Source organism: Protopterus annectens, chromosome 4.part1, assembly GCF_019279795.1.
Source record: "Protopterus annectens isolate FY-2018-M chromosome 4.part1, PAN1.0, whole genome shotgun sequence".
Lineage (NCBI taxonomy): Eukaryota > Metazoa > Chordata > Ceratodontiformes > Protopteridae > Protopterus > Protopterus annectens.
The window spans coordinates 172,635,295-172,658,310 of NC_056734.1; the positions used below are offsets into that span (position 1 = coordinate 172,635,295).

Sequence of the window (23,016 nt, forward strand, 5' to 3'; positions counted from 1 at the left end):
AAGAGTAGAGGCCCAAACACTGAGCTTTGTGGAACACCTACTGTTATGGGAAGCAGAGAGGGAAGGTCATCATGCCATTTGACTGCTTGATGATGATTAGAGAGATAATTTTGGAAACGAGAGGGTGTTTAGATATGTCAAGGGATGCCAATTCTTGTATTTAGATGTATCTAGAAATATTGGGGTGACCATTTAGCCATTGTTTTTTTAGCTGGTTAACAGTACTGGTGAATTTGAGCAGCACAAAGGTGGTACTATGGCCTGGTCAAAACTGGTGTTGTGAACTGGCAAGTGGCTTATTGGTTAGTAGGTGCTGCATTAGTTGTGAGTGGATGCATTTTTCTAAGACTTTAGAAAGCGGACATAGTATGGATATAGGTCTATAGCTGTGGAGTTCTAAGGAGGAGCCCCTTTTATGGAGTGGAATTACATAGGAGATTTTCCAAATTTTAGCTACATACTGTTCAGTGACAGATCTATTGATCAGTATTGATACTGGGAAACAGTTGACATTGGCTGCTAATTTGAAGAAGTCATTTGGTAGTTTGTTGGCAGCAAGAGTTGTAAGTTTTAGTTTGCTCAGTAATTTCTTTATTTGACCTATTTGGATGGGTTGGAGGGAGAATCAACAGTTCAGAGTATTTGTGAGTGTGGAAGATAGGTGAAGAAGAGAATACAGGCAGGATGGAGTGGGTGGAGAAAAGTGTCAGGAGTGATTTGTGACAGACGAGTACCAGTAAGAGTGAAAGGGAAGGTCTACAAGAGAGTAGTGAGACCAGCTATGTTATATGGGTTGGAGACAGTGGCATTGACAAAAAAGTAGGAGTCAGAGCCTGACGTGGCAGAGTTGAAGATGTTAAGATTTGCACTGGGTGTGATGAGGATGGACAGGATTAGGAATAAGTATATTAAAGGGTCAGCCCAGCTTGGAAGGTTTAGAGACAAAGCCATTGAGGCAAGATTACGTTGGTTTGGACATATGCTGAGGAGGGATGCAGAGTATATTGGGAAAAAGATGCTAAGGAGGAAGCTGCCAGGTAACAGGAAAAGAGGAAGGCCTAAAATAAGGTTTATGGATGTGGTGAAAGAGGACATGCAGGTGGTTGGTGTGACAGAGTAAGATGTAGAGGACAGGAAGAAATGGAAACAGTTGATCCGCTGTGGCAACCCCTAACGGGAGCAGCTGAAAGAAGAAGAAGAAGGAGGATAGATTGGAGGGAGAATGTGGTGGGGAGTCATTGATATCAGGAAGAGTGATTTGACATGGACTATTGTGTATGAAGAAGGAGTTAAACTGGGATGCTATAATTTTTGGTGAGTTTTTGGTATCTGAAGATGGGGGTGGATGTACTGCCTGGATGGATAAGTCGTTTCATAGAACCCTGGAATTTTTGTGGGTTATCTTGATGCTTGTGTGGCATGTTTGTATAGTACATTTTTTTTATCGGCCTTGATTTGTTTTTTGCAAACATTTTTTAAGTGACAGTAGTTGTCGAGGGAGGCTTTGGTTTGGTTGGTCAGATGTTGGTACTAGAGTTTATCTTTTTACTTTAGTAGCTGTTTGATTTCCTTTGTGAGCCAAGGACAGTAATTAGATTTTAGATCTTATGTGTCTTATATAGGAGCCAGTGTGTTTAGTATATCTAGAAATTTGTTGTTGAAGTATTCGACTGCTGCATCTAATGGGAGGTATTTTAATGGGGACCAATTATAGTTATGGAGTAATTGTTTAAAGGTGCCGGTGGTGAAAATTTTTGTATTACATATTTGTATGATGTAGTTCTTGTGGGTGAGTTATGGTGTCTTAGAAAGAAGGTTAGTAGGTGGTCACTTAGGCTGTCTGGTAGACAACCTGAGTGAAGGATCAGTGAGGGTTTATTAGTCAGGGTCCTGTCGAGAATAGATTGTTTGTTGCTGTTTTTGTCAACTCTTGTGGGTGTATGTATAAATTAGGTGAAACCATGTAAGTTTATGTAATTGAAGGGGTTTTCAGAAGAATAGGTTTGCCAATCGATATTAAAATCTCCAACTATGATTGTTTCTTGACTAAATGTAGCCAAGGCCCATTACAGCAGGTTTTCTATAGCGGAAGAGTTGTTTTTTTGGTGGGATGTACACTGCTAGTAAGATTATATGTTTATTGCTTTTGATTTTTAGGTGAGAGGCTAGTAGTTCAGTGTTATCTAGATCTGGAACATTTCCATGCAGTTTCTCAAAGTTGAGAGAGTCCTTTATATAATTGCTACTCCTCTGTCTCATTTTGTTGTCTTGTGTAAGGATGTTATAGCCAGGGGATGTGATGTAATTGTTGTTTATGTGGGGTTTAAGCCAGTTTTTGGTTAGGATAGCAATGTCAGGAATGTACAGGGATAGGGTAGCATAGAATTCATGTATTTTGTTTAACGGACTTCTGAGGTTTACATTAATTAAGAAGATGTCAGACTGTTTTTTGGATATGTTGGTGAGTAGTGGTGTGTTAGTTTTGTTGGTTTGGGGTTACTATATATGCTGGCTGTGTTTTGTTGGGTGAGATTTGGCTAGAGTTAGGGTATATGTCTCCGCATAATTGAAGGTTTGATTTTTTGCGAGTTGTTGGGGGAAATATTTGGAGGATGTTTGTGGGTGTTTTAGTGAAGTAAGTGGAGAAGTAATTGAATGGAGGTACCTATATGAGAATAGCTCATTTTTGGTGGCGTTATAGATGTGGGGTGCTATGCTGAAGTTGGCGTGGACAGTTAGAGGAGGGTTTGTGGTTGGGTAGGTAGGGGATTTTAAGTAGATAACGGCAAGGTGGCAAGGAACAGAGCAGAAAGTAATAGTGGGAGGGGTATAATGTGAAAGAGTATTATGTTTTAATATTGAGTTTAATGTAGGTAGAGTGGTGGTATGAGAAAAGGAGGGATGAGAGAAGGATATAGGTTAGGCTATGTGACAGGGGGTATGGGATGGGAGGGGTTAATAATTGATATTATGTAATGGTGATTTATTTATACAATTTGTTAACTGGCGTGGAGCACTGATCCCACTGGAACAATTTCAGTTTGAGCTCAGCTGTGGTGAGTATAACAAAAAGTAATTTCTAGAAACCCTTGAGAGCTGGAAAAAGAGTTTGAAAAGATAAGTCAATCATCTAAATAAGAAAAGATATGAATGTTCTGAAATCTGCAATAAGCAATAACAGGCAGTGAATATCCCTGGTGCAATGGAGAGACCAAAGGGTAAAACAAAGAACTGATAATGTCATATTGACACAGAAAATCTTAAGAAAAGCCAGAAATATTTAGCAATAGGAATGTGATGGTAGGCGTCCTTTAGGTCCAGCTTTACCATGAAAGCTAGAAGAGGAATCAAAGGTAAAAAGATTTTGAACTGATAACATCTTGAACTTTGAGAGCTTGACAGAAAGATTTAAAGGAGAAAATCCAATACTGGCCTCTAGGATCCTTCCCGTTTGGGAACTAGTGAATATCCTTGAATAATAACTTGCCTAGGAGGTTGACAGGCAATGGTTCAATTACTCACCAAGACACATGTTGTGCAGAATGGGAGAAAAAAGAAAAATCTGATTCCCTGGGTAAGGAGGAATCCCCTAAAAAGAAAGAAGGGATTTCCATTTCTAAGAATATTCCTATTGGATTACACTCAAAACCTAAATAATTGAGACTAACTGATGTCATAACTGACCAAGAAGTCTCAGGGCTGTAAAAAGATTGACAGGGTGAGAGGGCATGGTAATCCGAGCAGGCGGATAGTCATGTTGACTGGGAGGGCTGTCCTTGAGATTTGAAGGCTTTTCCTTTCTCTTTTGTGTCTTCTTTCAATTGTTTTTTTTTTTCTTAACCCTGATTATTGGCTCCTTGCGCTTTAATCTGTTTACTGGAAAAGGAAGCTGTGAAGAGGGGAAAATTTGGTTTTAAAGACAAGGGTTGGAAACCCTTCTGAGTCACTCCTTGCACCAATTTTTCCCTTTCACCATACTTCTTCAGCACTTCAGCTTCAGAAGGGCCAAACAGATTCTCCTTATCTACAGAAGTTAAAATCTCAGAATTAATATCTATAGAAAGGCTTTGATTACAAAGACATGCAAATCTCATCTAAACTGATCCTAATTCAGCAGCTGTACAGGAAAAATCCATTGCATCATAAGCACATTTTAAAGTATGCTTTATCACCAGAGAAACTGCTATCACAGAAGCATTTAATGAATTCCTTACCTTGGAAAAAGGAATGTTAACCATTAACTTCTACATGTTCTTAAAAAATATAAGCAAAAACTTTAATATATGAGCCTGACAGATCAAAATACTGAAAGTTAGAAATACTAGAAGAATACATTTTCCTCCCCAATGTATCCATTGCTTTCCTATCTTTGTCAGTAAGAGTGAGATTAGTAGCAGTAACCTGTCTGACTTAAAGGGATTTAGATAAAGAAATAACTGCTGTTCTGTGTAAGACTTAGAAAACAGGTACTTATTTGTCCGGAGCACCTTATATAACCTGCCATACCTCTTAGGGGTCAAAGGTTCCCCATCATGGAGGCTTGATGCAGTGAGAAAACCATTTTCTAAAGCAAACAAAACAGAAGGGATAGCTGCAGATTTAGGCATATGTATATGTAACAAATAATAATACATTTTCTGTGCCACAGGACTTTCATTCTGATCCAACTTGAACACCTCTGTCATACTGGATAATATGTCATTGAAAGAAATTTCTTCAGCAGGGAAAGCAGAATCAATATGTTTCCTCAGAATCAGACTGCTAAGACTGAGAATACTCCTCTTAGGTACATTTATCCTCCTGAACTGACTGTTTTTCTGACTGGAAAATACTGTCAATAAGAAGGAACTCTTTTTCTTCTTCTACCAGTAGCTCGAGAAGACAAAAGAAAAAGTAGTAGTTACTTCCCTGGGAAATCAGTAAATCTATCCTGTCCATGGAAATAGTAATGGGTGACTGAAATTTTTCTCATTAAGCATTTTCTTCCTTAACAATGCCCAACCCTTAGGCACAATGACCCCTGCATCCCCACCAATGCCAAGTGAAGACACTTATGCTCATTCCCCATACAAGAACAACAGTGGCTTTGCCTTGCCTGCTAAGGACATTCCTACAGCCAAAGGGAATGTGGCTAATCCCTGGCATTTGGTGGCTTGGAAGACTACAACAAGATTACAGTGGGAAAAGATGTGTGGTCTGAGGAAGAACCACTGGCTACAACAGTCACCCACCAGTGAATGCCACAGACTAGTAGACAGAGTAACCCTTGAAGATTACTTAATTTTCTTCTTTTTGTTTGCTGGGAAAGGAAGAACCACAGAGACTGACTGCTGTTCCATTGGTAAGTCAAGAAAAAGGTCTGAAATGTTGGGTCTGTTTCTTTCTGTTGAAAAGTTGACATGGAGAATGGCACAGAACAAATGGTTCTGTAATAAGTAAACCACTGAATGTCCCTGCCAAGCATAATAGCCTGTCCTAAGACAAAAACTTCAATAAAAATTTGAGATTTTAGTCAAAATATTAACTTTTTCTCACAAAAAGTTTACACAAGCACCAACATAACAACAAAGTCGTCACCATATATGAACAGAGCAATTCACTTTGTTTCTCATTAACAGTACAGAAATTGACAGAAAAAAAGTAAAAGCTTTAGTCATAAAATCAGTAATACAGGAAGGCTTTCCCAAACAGGAACTTATCTGCCTAGCTCTTGAATGATCATTAGCCAATTTACATAATCATGGACATGCCGAAGAAACACTCACTTCAGTGGCAAAAAAGCTCTGAAATATTCTGTGCTCCAACTGACTTTTATAGGAACAGAATCAATTACTCCTTGAAAATGGAGAACATGGACGGAACACAAAGCAAAGGTGGCCAGGGCTTGGGCTACTGCAATTGTGATCCATGACGAGCATCAGTCTGAGATGTATGTTCAGAGTGGAGGAAAAACATATAGTTGGGGAGTTCTCCAATGATGGACAAGTTGTAGGAAGACCTCTCTGTTTTGTATTTATTTGTGATGGTCTGCCCTGGATCTGCTAAGATAATCTACACCAAATGCATCTCTGACGGGATATAAGTTGCTTGAAGAAAAAAGATTGTGGTGCATAGCAATATCCCAAGCCATCATGTCTAGCCTACCGAGGTGGTAGGATTTTCCTTGTTTGTTGATACATTACAAGACTGTTGTATTGTCTGACAGGACTTGTAAGGTTCCTGAAGACCAAAGACGTTGAAAGACCTGTAGATCTGGGCTTTCATTTAGTTCATGTTTATGTGCCTGGACCATACTCTTGGGACATTTAGTTCATGTTTATGTGCCTGGACCATACTCTTGGGACTTTCATGCCCACTGAAAAGACTTCCCAAGGCAGGTCCGGAGCATCCATGGGAACTTTCTGATAGGTAGCAGGAACCATAAAAGGCCCTCCTGGATAGAGTACTATCTGGTTGATCCACAAAAGAAATTTTTTCTTCACAAAAAGCAAAAGAGTAATTGGGAAGTTCAACAGTTAGCTGTGCTGTGTCCAAATTGATTTAAGATACTATTGAGTCTTCCTCGTATGGAATCTGGCAAATAGAATCATCAGTATTGTGGATATCCCAAATCTCAGGTCTCTCAGAATCTCTTTTGCAGAGATCACTTCTAGAATCAAAGGGTATTGTGATTATGAAGTTAGAAATGGACTTTTTTTCCTGAGAAAGGAAAGCCATCATGAAATAAGTGTCCATTTGACATCTTAGGAAAAACAGTTTCTGTAAAAGTTGCACGGTGAATTTCTTGAGGTATAGAGTAAAACCTAGGTAAACAATCAGGTCCACTGTGAATTGTAAGTCCTGCTAGCTATTTCTGAATTGAAGTAGTCTGAATCAAAATGTTGTCTAAATAAATGTAACTGTGGATACCTTGGACTCTGCAGAAAGCTACCCATGGTGCTGGAAATTTTGTAAATACTCTTACAGCTGTGGAAACACTAATGGGCAAAGGTGAAAATTAAAAATGAAGTCCCAAACTACAAGGTCATTAGCATTCTCTGTGATTTAGATGTACAGGAATCTGAAGGTAAGCATCCTTCAGATCCAAGGCAACTAGATAAGCTGGTGGAAGAATCATAAGAAATAAGCTTTGAATAGGTAACATCTTAAATTTTAGGATTCATAGGAAAGTGTTTATGGTAAATAAGTTCAAAATGGGTCTACAGTTGCTCTTTTTACTTGGTACAAGAAACAGCCGGAATAAAATCCCTGTCCATTTTGATGAGAAGGGACTGGTTATATGTTCCCCTTGTGAAATAATTCTAGTAAGAGTGAAAAACAGAGGTGTTGTTGGTTTGGTTACTTAGGCAATTCTTGATGGAACCTGAGTGAGCTTTCAAGAAAGTCTGTACCATTCTGGATGATGCTGAGAAGCCAGAACTCCAATGTTATCATGTTCCAATGGTGAAGGCACTGAGAGAATCTTCCCAAAACAAAGGAAGGGGGTTGGCCAAGCTGGAGAGAAGAGAGGTAGGGGAGAAAATAGTTATAAATTGGACCTTTTACCACCAAAATATCCTTTAGGTCCTATGAAGTTTGTCTTAGAATTATTCTTCCACTTTGTCTTAGTGAAGTTCTTCCCTTTTTGCTATGGCCTTTTAGCTTTTATTGAAAAAGGGTCCAGCATTAGAGAGATAATTCATCTGGAATTTTGGTACAGGGGAGAGAAAAGGCTGTTTAAAATCTTGCATAATTTCCCCCTTTCATGCAGTTTCAGGAAAATTTGAGCAGATGCTGGTCCAGAAAAGTTGTCTTTATCCAAAGGGGCATCTAAAAGCTTAGTCTTTATATCATCTGATAAGGACTGTAAGTGAAGTCAAGAATACCTCCTTTAAACCAAACCAACAGCTGTTGACCTGGAAGAGGCATCAGCAGCACCATCATAACCAAACTTCACTGATGCCTTGCTGCTTGTGTAGTATAACTATGCATCATCTGTAATTCAGTTTTATTGACAGTTAGAAATATTAGACATTAACCTTAATCATGTTATCAAACTAGACCACAGATATCTGGTCATTTGGGTCTGGTAGTCGATGGCACAGAAAGAAAGAGTTGCAGAGGTGTAACCTTTCTTTCCTTACCTAGTCATAGCCCTATCCTTATCATTTGGTCAAGCATTTGCAAATGAAAGGAGCTTGGAAAATGTCAGTTCCACTGAAATCACAGAATGGTCTGAGGAAGGATTCCTGTACAAAGCTATCAGGTATTTAGGTGCTGGTGCCTGTGACTTAAGTGTCAGGAATGCAGATAAAGTGTCTTGTAAAGCACAAGGCATCATCAGCCAATGTTCCCCTTTCATGGCTTTGCTCAGTCAGGTGGAACATGCCTAAAACCTACATCTTGTTGGAAGAGGAAGTGGGAGAAAAGTCGAACATTTGGCAGAATCATCATGTGGTTCAATGGAGATGTTCGACTCTGACCAGACAACAGAAATCTCTCATTGTTTATACCTCTCTTAAGGGATACCCAGGATTGATGACTTGGAGGTCACAGCTGCTTAAGCCTTTTGTTTTCAAGATAAATCATTAGAGATGCCAGACAACTTTTTATTGTAATGAAATGAAAGATTTACAAATAGTGTACTCACTAAAATTATGTTCTGGGCCCAGACAAAATAAACACTTAGTCTGACTATCCTTATAGAGGATCTGTTAACTGTAGTCCCATTTCCCTGTCTTAGATGACATGAAATTGAACAATTTTAGTCAAAAATTAAGTGAAACAGTAAAGGTCCTCAATGGAATACTTATCTGCCTAAAACAAATGAAACTGGTACAGGCACTATGGTTGATAGACTGAGGTAAGACACAGTCTTTCTTCAAAGACTGACATCAAGAAAGTTCTGAAGAAGTTTGTGCCCACACATCCCTTAAGTACCACCACGAAGTCTTACGTGTAGGGCGAAGGTTGGACATATGACACAACAGGAAGGAGACCAAGCTTTTGTAAAATGGACAGGCATACAGTATTCTTGGCAGATACTTCCTATCAGGAATACTGCAACAGTAATCTAATGAAGGACTCTGCTTTAAACCAAAGTGAACTTACAGCTTAGTTCAATCTTTCACAGAAAAGAAAAGAGAAATATGTGTTCCTTTGGAATACTGATTATTTCATATATGGCTGCTTGTCTAATTCCACATTTTCATTCTGCCTGCTTTTACAGTACAAACTGTAGAAACAATAATGTGTGGTAACTAACTGTTATGTTTGTTTGTGTCTTTTCCCGGTTAGGGGTCGCCACAGCGGAACTCCGGTCCGCTAATGATTGGTAGTTGATTTTTACGTGCCAAGTTACCAGCCCTGATGCACAACTTTCAACGAAGGTACGCCCATTCACGCATGTCTCCACGCAGAAGACGCTCTAGCTGAGAATCGAACCGGACAGCATCTTTACTGTGAGGCGACAACGCTGCCGCAGCACCACCACCGCGGATATGGTAACTAACTGGCATGTACTGAGCTGAATCTTGGGTAAACCGTTTTGACTGCTGTTGTTGTGACAAGAGACGGCTATAGGTGACAATGTTTATTTACAGAATTCAATGAATGGCCAAAAGTAGTAATATAGGCTTCTGAAGGCATGGACTTTATTTTAAAGACACAATTAAACAATTACAAAGAGATAATTTGTTAATGGATTACAATGTATGCAAAAATGACAGGCTCTAAACTGCTTTGTGCAGCTGGCTTGGGTGGATTTGATACTGTATGCTTTGTATTTGTTTGTTTGTTTTTTGTTGCTGTTTTTTTTAACATCACTGTATAATTCTCCAAGTAATTAGTGTATTGTTTTCAAGAAATATATCAGGAGATTGTCTCTTATGACAATTAATTTTACAGAGAATGCTGGTGTAGTAAACTATCTGATGCATACAGTTTAGGTATATTGCAGTAAACAACAATGAGAATGCTGGTGTAGTAAACTGAATAATGCATGCAGTCTAGGTATACTGCATTAAACAACGTCAGGTAGCCTGCTCAAAAGTTCTCTGTAACTAACTGTATGCACTGCCTCCACCATTTCACAAAATATTAAAAAGTAACAAAAAGCTATTACATCAATATTGTGCATTGCTTATTGTAACTTTTGCAGCCATTAAAATAAGCAAAGCACAGAATCAAAGTAATAGCTTTTTGTTACTTTTTAACATCTTTTGTGAAATGGTGGAAGCAATGTAAAAAAATCAACATGTTTGAACACTTTTATTAACAGGGAATTGTCATAACACGTCCGTGTACCACATCATGATAGCCACTCTCACAGAGGTCCATCTAACACCATCACCCTCTGCAGGACATCTTGTACACCTTTGCCCCTCAAATGAAACATGAGTTTTAATCATACTTTAAACTCTTATTTTTTTTTTTAACTCCAGCAAAATTCAAACTTTTATCTTATGAAGCCATGGCTGTAATTCATAGTGATGTACTCCTTACACCTAGATCCTGCCTGAGTCCGCCGGCACAGCTCCTCATGAACTCTGACCACAAATCAGTTCAGTTCTCTGTCAAGCCTAGTTGTATCACTCTACCACAAAGTAAGGCCATGTTTATGGACTCCTCCAGGGCAAACCTATTTCAAGTTTGTAGAAGACCTAAGCAAAATTCCCAATAATCCCATGCAAATGGACCCAATCAACAGAACTGCTGCAGTCACCTCCAAAATGTATCAATACTTAAACAGCTGCAAAGAAACGTCAGTACCTGTCCACCATAAATATAATGGCAAATTCAGGAAAAAAACTTCTCTGGTAGAGCTCCTGTATTAATAAACTCTGGTACTAAAGATGAAAATAACAGAAAGCTGGAGGAAATTCCCATCTTCCTACATCAAGATCACACTGAAATGTGACCACAAGAAATTTAAGAGCATTATTAGAAAATGTCAAGTGGAGTACAAGTTTAAGGTTGCTACGGCTGTGAAAGGAAACTACAAATTTTTCTTCAGGTATGTCAGAAAACTTAACAATAATGTCAAACAATGCACTGAGCTCATCCATAGTTATATCAGACAACCCAATGTCAAGGATATAGCTAATACCTTAAAAGACAAATTCAGTACAAAATTTACCCCTCCCCCCAACTACCTACATGTTTACCACCACAATCCCTGAAAATTTAGTTTCTCCTGAACTCATTTTGAAACAAGTCTTAGAACTCCTGACAAAGGCTAGAAATAATGATCCCATGGGGCCAGGCAGTATACCAGGGTGTATTCCCAATAGTGCTAAGTATACATAATCTAAGCCTCTACTGAAACTGTCCACAGCTCTTGTGTTTGATGTCTGGAGACAGCCACCGTGACTCCTCTACAAAAGGGAGATCCCCGCTACAGACTCAGGTAATTATAGGTCCATAAGCTGCACTAGCCTTATATTCAGATCCATGGAACGTGCCATAGCACAACTCAATACTACAAGACAGAAGGACAGCTTAACTGATCTAGACCCCCAGTCGGTTTGTTTTTGTGAAGAACAAGTCCTGTCTCCAGAACCTAGTCAGCTTATTTAAAAATGTTACTGAGGCTTTGGACAGTGTATATGGCTTATCTCAGCCTGATAAAAAGGCTTTTGACAACATGCCCCACACTATTATTGAAAATTTAGATAAACTCTATGCAAGTCCCTGCACTGTCTACTGAACTGCAAACTGACTATTAAACATATCCCAAGTTGTAAAAGTTGCTGATTCCTCCTATGAATGTAAAATTGCAATTAGTTGGGTACCAAAAGGTTCAGTGCTAGGCCTACTCCCCTTCATAATTTTTTTTTTTTGCAGACATCCAAGTCAATATTCCACAAGTGTGGTTAAACAAGTTTGCTAATAACTGCCAGCAGGACAGTATTATCCCTGCTCCTCCTTATACATTATAAATGGTATGGTACTCCTCTTCAGAAAGACACAGTCATAAGTGATCTGAGCACTTATGTGGACAACTCTTTCGCAATTGGCCATCACATTTTCACCATAGTCAGGAAATCCTACTATCTGGTCCAGTCAGTTTCCAAGGGAATATCCTCAAGATCCAAGGAAGTCAGCATTACACCGTACTCTGCCCTTATTAGACCATCACTGAATGTAATGCTATCTTTGGTACATACTATACTATCCTGATAGATATCACAACCCTGCTTATACTCAGAAGCGTATCAACTGCTTTGAGGTGACCTATGTCTCACCTATCAACCATGAAAGATTCAGTGCTATTAGACCTCCTCTTTATTCACAAAACCAGTGGCTTTACACACATTTACACTGAGGACCCAAATCTATACCAAGAAATAAACAAGATTTATGAGAAGAAGAGGTTCTAATATCAATATATACCTTTGTCAATGGAATAAGCTCCCTCTGTGGGTCAAAGTACCACATTCACTAATTTTAAGGCTAGTCTAAATGACTACATGAGCAGAAAAAATTTACCCCAGAGTTATCATGTATGGTGACTCTCAATTTGGGAGATGAACATTATTAGATGCTCAAAAATGGTGGCAAGTACTTTTAAGTGTGTCTCCTTAAAGGTGTACATGGCTAGGCATCTTATCCTCCCCATGATCACTTGCCTTGTATTGTTCCCATATTTTGACAGCTGCTGAGCTGCATGCCCTAGCATCCTACTCAAGTAAGTAGCACAGCTACCCTCCCACACATACATGCAGACATAATGTACATACACATATAGCATCAGCTGACTGTAAATCCACAGTGTCCCCATCCATACAAACTACATCACTTCAGGCAAGTGGCATCAAGCACAGAGACACATGCATACATGCTTTTCCAACAAGCCTTCAAGTACATACACCAACCACTCACACAATCTCACAGTATATATACACACACACACACACACACACACACACACACACACACACACACACACACACACACACACACACAAAGCTTACCTGAGCTAGCAACCAGAGCAAACTGAAGCTGCTTTGCTTCCCCCTAATCAGTTATCCTACTGGAATGCAGAGCTACATGCAGCTAAACTGTGTACACTAATGCATACTGTATACTGCTCTGCACAGTTGCTATGTAGAAAGGATGTCTATGAATCCTATTCAAGAATCCCTGAAGTGCAATGCACTAGAATATCCAATGGCCAAATTATTACAGGTCATGGCCACAGCCTACCACATTTCCATGCAGCTCCAAAAATCCACACTGTTCTGTACAGCAGAGCTGCTCTACTGCACAGTGGTGTGTTTACAAATTGGGACCACTAGTGTATTGCTCAAAACTACACAGAGTATCTAAGAATTCCAGCCCACATCACAGAACCATTTTAAATGCACTATGTTTCCAAAAAGCTGCAGTCCCATATGGAATATGTTTAAGCATAAAACAATGCGCTTCAAATAAGCAGTGACATAAATACATTGAGAACTGAATGTTAGCAATCAAAGAAAGGTGTAACTGCAAACTGAAATCTTTAAAATAGTAGTACTTACTAGAAGTGCTTTAGTTAGAAACTCTGCTCCTTTGGTAGCAATATCATTGCACATTAGGTTTAGATGACGAAGACTTGGAGTCTCCTAATAATAAAAATAAAGAATGAGGAAGGATTTCAAAAACAGGTATCTCCTCAACCTTCTAAATTCAGAAACAGTACATTTCATTTGTGAGCTAGTAAGCCATCACTAATAATGTAAACTATGAGTCTGAACTGATTATTTTACAACACAGTCATGCTGATATAATAATTTCTCTCTTTCATTTTCCATTTCTTTCATTCTGTTTAATCTACCTATCAGCATTACAAAATCAAATCTAGGAATAAGATAAAAGTAATCCCTCAAAAGACACTGAAAAGCCTTAGTATACGATAGGGGATATGGTTTAAATCCATATAGTTGAATATATTCATCATAGTGATCACTGCTGCAGTAGCCTTAACTTTATGGGTTATATCCTGTCAAGCTTCCAATCTTTCAGGGCATCTTCCACTCACCCAACACTATCGGGCAGCATGAGGTGAGCTGATTAAAAGACAAGTTTGGGTGCAAAGCCCTTCAGGACTTTATTGCCACTGAAGAGTATGCTCCTCTGAGGCTTTCAAGGATCGACGGTAGGCTTGCGCAGTTCCTTTGCTGTGTAGATGTGTCCTTTTGAGGATAAACTTCCATTTAATAATTTTGCTAATTATTTACACTTTCCTGTTCAGGAAGGCTATTTTAAAGTTAAGAATTTGTGTTTTAACTGATGTCACAATGCTGTACTGTACTTTTAAACAGAAGCACTCTTTCTCCTGTCAATTTAAAACTTGTTTAAAGTAACTGAAAACCTTTTTTTTTTTTTAATCGGTTCATAGGTGTTTATTACACTAAAGACCACAAGGGCCTTTTTAAGTCTACAGCCAAAAAGGCCCCTGCGCGTTAGGCAATTGCACGGCTCCAATGAACGATATCAAACCACAAAATGAGCCAGCAAACTGTGATACCGTGCCAATGACCCTTTATTAAGTCATATAAATAAACTGTTAGAACAGCAGAAAGAAACAGACCGGTTTCGGCTAATGATAGCCAAGGAAGGCTATCATTAGCCGAAACCAGTCTGTTTCTTTCTGCTGTTCTAACAGTTTGTTATTTATATGACTTAATAAAGGGTCATTGGTACAATATCACAGTTTGCTGGCTCATTTTGTGGCTTTTTAAGTCTAGCCATGCATCCCAAATCTGTGACAAGTTCTGATACCCTTGATAAGTGTAAACAGGGGTTTGGGAGATGAACCATTTACAGGTTACCTGTGTCCTATGCAGGAGATCTATCAGACTGGGGTCTGACAATGCCCTGTATGCCAGGCATAGATCTACCCTCAAAAGCCTGTAAGAGACAGAATACAGGGATAGGGCCTTGAGGCGGCCTGCATAGGACATTTTACTTGCATCCTGTACTCTTTTAGTGAGGAACCTCTGTGGACATTCCAGTTGTTGGATATGCCTGGTTAGGTACATACCAAAGGGGCACTGTACTCAATGATAGGTCTGATGAATGCCGAATACAGTGGAACAATGACTTCCTTGGACTTAGATGCCATACTTTTGTTTAAGCTGTACAATATAGAATGATTTCCTCACCACTGTAAACACATGACAGTCAAAGGCTAGATTACTATGTGTGTGTGTCTCTAAGTCCCTGACTACTGGGTCAACTCAATATGATAGTTACAGGGATGGATGACTTCCCAAAGGATATTATTATGCATTTCTTGGCATTTAGTTTTAGTACATGGCTCTGACACCAGTTGTTTGTCTGTGTCAGCCCCTCCTGGAGAACATTTGTGTCAGTGTGAGATTCAATGACAGCTCCTAATTTGCAATCATATGCAAATTTAGTCAGCCAGAGACCACTGACATTGACCATGATTTCCGAGAAGTAAATGCCAAAAAGAAGCGGTCCAAGGACTGATCCCTGAGAGATTCCACTTGTGACTGACCTCTTTGTAGAGGTGGACTCCCCAGTTCCAACTTCTTGGGTCCTGTCTGTGAACCAGTTGGCTCTCCACTGGGTGACATATGGGTTTGTACCTAACCTCTTGAGTTTGTCAACAATGCCTTAATGGGGTATTGTGTCAAATGCCTTAACCAGGTGAAGGTAGGCAGTGTGAACAATGCTGCCCTCATCCATTGCTTTGGTGACCTTCTCAAAGAAGTCCACCAGGTTAGGTACTCATGACCTGCCCTTGATAAAACCAAACTGGATTGGGTCCAGTGTCTGGAGGTTTATTATATCTCCATTGATCATCTCCATGATAATTCTTTCCAAGGTTTTACATATAAGACTAGTGAGACTTATGGGTCTGCAGATGGCCCATCTTTGTGCAGAGGGTTGACTGTTGCCTTTCTCCATTCATGAGGTACAAAACCTGCTTAGAGGCTACAGCTAAATAGTAATTCCAGAGGCCCTGATAGGTCATGTTTCATGCTATTTAGAAGGCATCCTGGGATACTGTCTGGGCCCATTAATGCAGTGTTCTTGGTCTTAGACAGGTCAATAAAGGCCTGTTCCCCAGCGATAGGAGGGGGTTATATTTTATATTTCCTGTGGGAAGGCTGAGGGGGAGAGAGGGGTAAAGTGGGAGCTGAATTTAACAGCAAAGAGAGTTGCTGTATCTTCTGGCTCAGTATAGATGACTCCATTTACAATGAGCTCTGAACACAATTGTGTATTGCCTTTGAGGTTGCAGACATAGCTAAAAAATGCTTTGTGGTTGTCCTTGGCCTGGGAGGCCAAACTTACCTCAAATCTGGCTTTGGTAGACTTTATTTGCTCTCTGAGTTGTTTGTTTAGTTTGATGAGAGTGATTTTATCCTGCTGGGTGCTGAACCTCCTAATTTTTGCCATGATCTTCCTCCTGTTATACAGCCTATTGATTTTGTGATTCCACCAGGGTGGCTTGTTTTTTGAGTTAGTTCTGTACTTCTTCCTGGTGGGTACAGCTGCCTCTATGCAGCTATTAACACGCTTGTACAGGGTCTCTGTGAACAGTTCTGAATAGGCAGCAGTGTTCTCAGGGTTTATGGGGTCTTGAAATGTTGCCAGGTTCTCACTTAATAGCAGAATGTTAGTCTTAGAATAGTTCATGAATATTTCAGGTTTAGCTGGGAGTCCAGGTTTTATTTTTACTTCAAAAGAGACCATTTTTGCTTGTTTTCACTGGGAAAGAGGTATAATTTCTGGCTTTACCATGGAAAAAACTATCAGTCCCATGGTCGGTCCTCCCAGCCAAAAAAAAAAAAACGTTTACCAAACAGCCTTTGCCACCATAGCACGCTAGCAACTTGCCTCAGCCACAAATGTGTGGCTCTACCATGGTCATTTAATGTACATCAGAACTCTTATCCTTTACCCCAAATCCCTCTGGTGTAGCACCTACAGCCACCATAGACCAGGGGTTAGCCACATCTTCTACAGCTGTTGGGGTCCCCGCGGTAGACAAGGGAGATCCACTCTTGTTGCTCCTGGGAGTGGGAAAAGGGAAGGCTTCCCTATTTTGTCAGAATGTTGTGCCCATCCTTGGAGAAACTGTTGCTATCATTAATAACACTGTTGGACCCATTTTTTCTGTCAAAATTAAGCAGAAAACTAAGCATATATCTACTCCTTCTCAAGCTTCCTTACACAGCAGTAATTTGTGGGTCTGGCACAGGGTTTAATTTGGGCTACTGATTTTTTCTTATAAGGTACTTTCTGGTAAAAGAAAGAGGGATACATCATTTCCTGCAGAGATTCAAGATTCTGAATCTGGACAAGAGGGTGAAGGGACAGATGCAGGGTTTTCTCCACAGATTTCAGATTTCAGACTCAAAGGAGAGTTCAGTTTCTGATTCTCCCCATGGGGGGTCGCTTTCTCTGAGACTATTTCCAGAATGTACCAATGTTTTCAAGGGAGAACAATGAGGTTTCTCAGTCCCTCAGAAAATACGGATCTGCATTAGAAGATCGAATGTTTAGGTGATCAAACACCTAAACATCGATCTTCTAATATCGAAAGCAAAAAAACGGCGAATGGCCGATTTAATGCAGGGAAAGATTTCCCTTGGCCATTCACCAGATTTTGTAATTTCCATACTGTTGAGCGAGCTTGGAGTTGGTATATTTAGTTAGGGGAGTGGGGGTCACAGTCCTCCACATGGGGCAGTGTGGGGAGTGAAGCCCCCACTTAGTTTGAATGCAAAGTTTTTTTTTGTTTTTTTTTTGTACTGGCCAACGTGCGTGTTTCCCTGGGGTTTCAATATTCTTAGGTTCGATATTAGAAAATCGATGTTTAGGTGTTCGATCATGATGCTTGAGATGCTCCATCAGCCTCATTTGATACGAGTCTCTTAGAAACACTGGCAATGGAAACCAAGGTGGACAACTGAGTCACCAGCATTTTTTGGAGAATGCTGTGTTTTGAGGGTACTCGGTACTTCAGACACTAGGTCCTGTTGAAGTCTTGCCAAGTAGTTAAGTGCAATACAAAGGTTGATGAGATATAGGAATGTCTCTCTAAGCAATCCACCACCCTAGACTTCCTGTTCAATTGGTGAATTGAGGCGCTCTCCTCAAAAATCTCCTTTTTGTTGGCTGCTGCCACACCAATGGCATTGACTGCTGGACCACTTACTCCAATGAGGTCTGTCTTTGGGGATGGGGGTGAGAACTTTATCTGGCTTTCTAGGAATGGGCTCCAGTGTGGTGGGCTCCTGCCATGCCCTCTGGAATACCAGGTGTATAAGGGCATCTGAAGCAGGAACCACCCAAAGTGTGGATGGACCTATGTTAAAGGCTTCCAGAAATACTGACTCCTCTGAAGAGGAGGCTTCAGTTGCCCAGCCTCCACACTAGTGAAGTAGCTCCAATAAATCACCAAAAGAGTTATCATCAGATGAGAACTTAAGGGAACCCTCTCCTTCCTTGATGTCAGTATCCTGGGAGAGAGACTCCTCTGGGGAATCCTTGTGCTTCCTCATGCACTTTCTCTTCCCCAAAACCTTCCATTCTGATGAAAGCAGAGAGGAGGGGAAGAGTAAGTAAGCCCTGCCATGGGGGTAGACTGGAGGCTGGCTGACATAGGCTGGTCCATAGCAGAGTTATGACTGGCCAGAAGACCAGACAAAAACTGGGAAGGACTGCCATCTGGAGAAATCCAACCCTTCTCTCTAGAAGAGAACATCCTCTCTACAACATCAAAGGCTAAGCCAAAGGTGGGCCTCTATCTGAGGGTCCCAAAACCCAAGGGTACCAAAGATAGCTCTGAATCCAAGGGAGTTGCACATAGACCTTATGCTGATATTGGAGCAGAGCTGTCCAAAGTGGAATCCCTGACTTGAGAGGAAATAATGATCCCGAAAAAGGGACCACTGACTCCGACCCAGAACCTGCAGCTTTGATGCCAAGGCTCCAAGGTGCCAATGGCCCCAAGGAATATGATAGAGCCAAAGATAGCCAAGCCGTTGGATCCAATCCTGAGGGTGGAAACTCAGCCGGTCCCAAAGACCTCAGATCGGAAGGGACTGAAAGAGGTAGCCAGAAGGATAGAGCTAAGGTTCCCAGTGCAGGACCTGGATCTGAATTGATAAGGCCAATTTGCATCTATGCCTGCAAAAGAGACCTCATCAGCTGCTCTAGATCAGAAGTTTTCATGCTGCCCACTGACCCTGATGGCCAGATAGAAGAAGCCACTGAAGATGGTTTGGAGGGTCTACGGAAAGAGGATCCCATGTGCCAGATCCCTTTGACCAGGAAGTTGCTTGGAATGCTCGGAGACGGAGAAGATATCTTACTTGGTTTGGGTGCTGAAGGTGATTGGCTCCAAGATGTCAGACCTGATGTTGTAGCTGGGGTTGCAGGGAAAGCCGAAAGTTGGGGACCTTTGAATCCAGTGAACCTAAGGGAGCAGTTCCAGAGATAAAGGCTGAAGAAGATTGCTTCCTCTCCCTTTTTGCCTGCTTGAAGTCCTGCGACCGGGATTTCTTGGGCCTAGTCTTGGGAGTTTGGGGAGAAGCCACTCTAAAGGAAGAAGAAGAAGAAGAAGGAAGAGCAGAAGAGCCAGAGGGTAGAACTCTATTCAAAACAAGTTTGGCCCTGTGCTTGTTGATAACTCAATAGCCAAAGCTCTCGCAAATGGAGCATCTTGAATCCAGATGCCCCAGACCCAGACAGTATACACATTTTAGGTGCATGTCCTGGGAGAGCAACTTGTGCCCGCAGGACACACACTTTTTAAAACCCTTATCCATCTAAAACTCTACTAACAGCTACAGAACAAAAACACTAAAAAAAACACCACAAAAAAACTAATGAAAGAAAAGGGCGGGAAGGGTAAAGGAAGACGAACTACACTAGTTACGTAACGCTTGAACTACCTAACACTACCAGGGGAATGCAAACAACTTACAGGGGTAATGAAAGAAAAAAATCTAACCAAATATACTGCGTTAACTCTTCAAATATGAAAAAGTCAAATGGAGCCAAAGACCAAGTTGCAGACATGAATGGTGGCAAACTAGATCCGGGGAATTGATGGAGAAACAGGAAATTATGGGTAAGGGAGGTGGAGCCAAAACAGGCTAAAGACTTAAGAGACTTTGATTCCCTCCCCCAACTCTGGCACCCCTTTTTGTCTTCCAGAAAGCCTGAACCTCCACTTTTCTCTTTGGCAACAGATAGCTTCAGATAAATGGGTTCTGAAGATCATTCGTCAAGTTTACAAATGCATATGAGAGGAAATTCCTCCTTTCCAGGGAGTAACTGGTCATCCTCCAGACCAGATTCTTATTTCCACCTGCCTTTCATTCCATGCTGTCCAAGGGAGTGACAGGACCATTTCACCCTACCCAGGTGGGAAAGGGGTTTTATTCAAGGATGTTTTAGTATCAAAGAAGGAATATGCTTGGGAACCAGTTCTGGATCTTTACTTATTTGTTTATTTATTTTCTAAATCTGTTTGTGATAGTGCCCAGATTCAAAATTATGTCACTTCACATGCTCTTACCTCTTCCTCTTCATTCAAGTTTCCTGATAACACTAGAGTTAAAAGATGTTTACCCTTACATCCCTATTCATCCAGACTTCAGACATTTCTTAAAGTTTTGTGTGTCTGGTTCACATTATTAGTTCTCTGCCTTACTCTTTGGACTATCCACTGCACCAAGAGCGTTCACAAAGTATCTAGCTCCAGTTATAGCTCACTGCAGGCTACAAGGTATCATTATTTTTTTTTCATATTCAGATGACTTGCTTATCATTTGCAGAGTCTTTCTGAAAGTGTCAGGAATCTCCCTCTTGGGTGAAAGACCTCTTATACAGGCTGGAATTCCAAGACAGCATTCAAAAGTCTTTCCTTGACTCCTTCTCACAGGATTGTGTTCTTGGGGTGTCAACTAGACAACGCAGTTCAAAGAGCTTTTCTTCAACAGGAAGAAAAATAGATCTATATCTAGATCCATTTCTATGGTTTTTAACTCAGACTTTGGTCACTGTGAGGTAATATCTCAGGATTTTGGGTCTGATGGTTTCTATGATTCTCACGACACCCCTGGCAAGGCCCCACATAAGAAAGATACAGTGGTATCTGTAGTGTCTTTGGTCCCAGTACCAACAGCCCTTGTCTTTTCAAATTCTAATTTGTAAGAAGAGAAATTACTTGGTGGAGACAAATATCCCCAAATCCAGGTCTCCCCATCTCCCTCCCTGTTCCAAAGCAGTCAGTCACCATTGACACCTCTGACTTTGCTTGGGGGGCAGTGTCAGGAGGGATAAAATTTCAAGGTGTGTGGGACGCAAAGGACAGATGTAAGCACATTAATATAAAAGAGGTGCTTGCCCTGATTAAAGCACTCAACGCTCTCTGAACCACCTTTGGTCTTCAGGATCTCTTCAAGTTGTTACAGACAATATTATAGTCATGTGGTACATCAGTAAGCAAGGGAGTACTAGGTTGTACCCCCTTTCAGCTTAGCCCATGTTAGCTTGGGATATAGCTTCACAGAACAGTCAGACTCTACAGACATCTTACACACCATCAAAGTAAAACTGTGTGGCATACAAGCTGAGCAGGACAATGACAGACGCACACAAATGGAAACTAGGTCGGGGGGGGGGGTCTTCCAATATTTGATCCATCTCTGGGGAGTTCCTCAAGTAGACTTCGTTGCCTCCTCTCTGAACAGTCAGCTGTCAAGATTCTGCTCCCAACACTCCAAAGTTGAGGCTACCAAGGAACAGGGTAGAGTCAAAGATGGCCTGGAAGGCAGATGTCTTTTCTTTTCTTTGCCTTGTATAGGAATGTTCCTGTATGCTTTTCCACCCTTTCCAGTAATATTCAAGGTATTTGATTCAGAAGGAATCCTCCAGAGGTCATTGTGATGACTCCCTTCTGGCTCAGGTAACTATGGCTCTCCCTTCTCTTGGAAATAGCCAGGGGCATTTACCACAAGCTTCCTCACAAACGAGATCTACTCACACAAGAACATGGGCGTCTGATACATTCCAACACCAAATCAACTTCAACTGACTGCCTGGATGATGGGGTCTTTTAGGCACCTCTTTACTGAGGATGTGCAGAAGGAACTAATGGAGGCAAGACAACTTGCTATTAGAAAGTCATATATTAGCAAATGGAAAAGGTTTTCTTGTTGGTGCCAACAATATAACTAGCACCCATTCAGGGCTAGTTGTTCTCTGGTTTTACAATATTTGTGTGAGGTGCTATCCTATTCTTATCCTCCTCTTTCAATGCAGTCTCATGCCAAAATGTATTTGAAGGAGGTTTTGCAAAACAGGCCACTATGAAAATCGGTGGCCCCTCCTTGGGATCTTAATTTTGTGTTAGAGCAGCTAACACTTGCTCCATTTGAACCAGCTAACCTGGCTGACTTGAGGTTCTTAACATGGAAAACAGTTGAATTCATTGCTCTGACATCTGCAAGAAGAGTATCTTGAGTTGCAGGCTCTTATGGTGAGTCAACCCGGGTCTATATTATCGAAAAGACAGGTCCAAGAAAGGCACTTGCATCGGAAATACCCCCCCCCCCTAATTATATATACCAACTCTGAGATCGCACTACAGTGAGGAAAGGGCAAATTTTCTGATCTTCACTGTATGATCTCACTATGAATAGTTGGCTGAATGGCATTTTTGATATTAAGTGCCGTTCACTGACCTGTCTTTTCAATAATATAATACAGACCCAGTCAACCCTACCTCATTTTCCACAGGGATAGGATTTATTTGAGAACTAAACCTTCTTTTATGCCTAATGTGGTATCCGGGTTTACTTCAAGCCAAACTATCCAACTCCCTGTTTTCTTTCCTGAACCCAAAAATGAGGGAGGAAGAATACACTATAACCTGGCTGCCCACAGACAATTCTGGTACTATCTTGACAGAGCTAAATCATTCAGATGTTCAGATTAATTGTTGGTTTCTTGTGAAGTTAATAAAGGACAGCTTGTATCAAAACAGACTATTTCAAAAGT

General features: G+C 40.7%; 1 protein-coding gene across 2 annotated transcripts in view; it reads right to left on the reverse strand.

The window, feature by feature from the left end:
• LRRC34 (leucine rich repeat containing 34) overlaps nucleotides 1-23,016 on the reverse strand; it is a 958,875-nt gene that overhangs the window by 609,912 nt on the left and 325,947 nt on the right. For both annotated transcript variants that reach the window (XM_044070081.1, XM_044070080.1), the window contains one exon: nucleotides 13,503-13,586. In XM_044070081.1, the coding sequence (XP_043926016.1) occupies nucleotides 13,503-13,586 (84 nt within the window). The remainder of the gene's footprint in view (nucleotides 1-13,502; nucleotides 13,587-23,016) is intronic.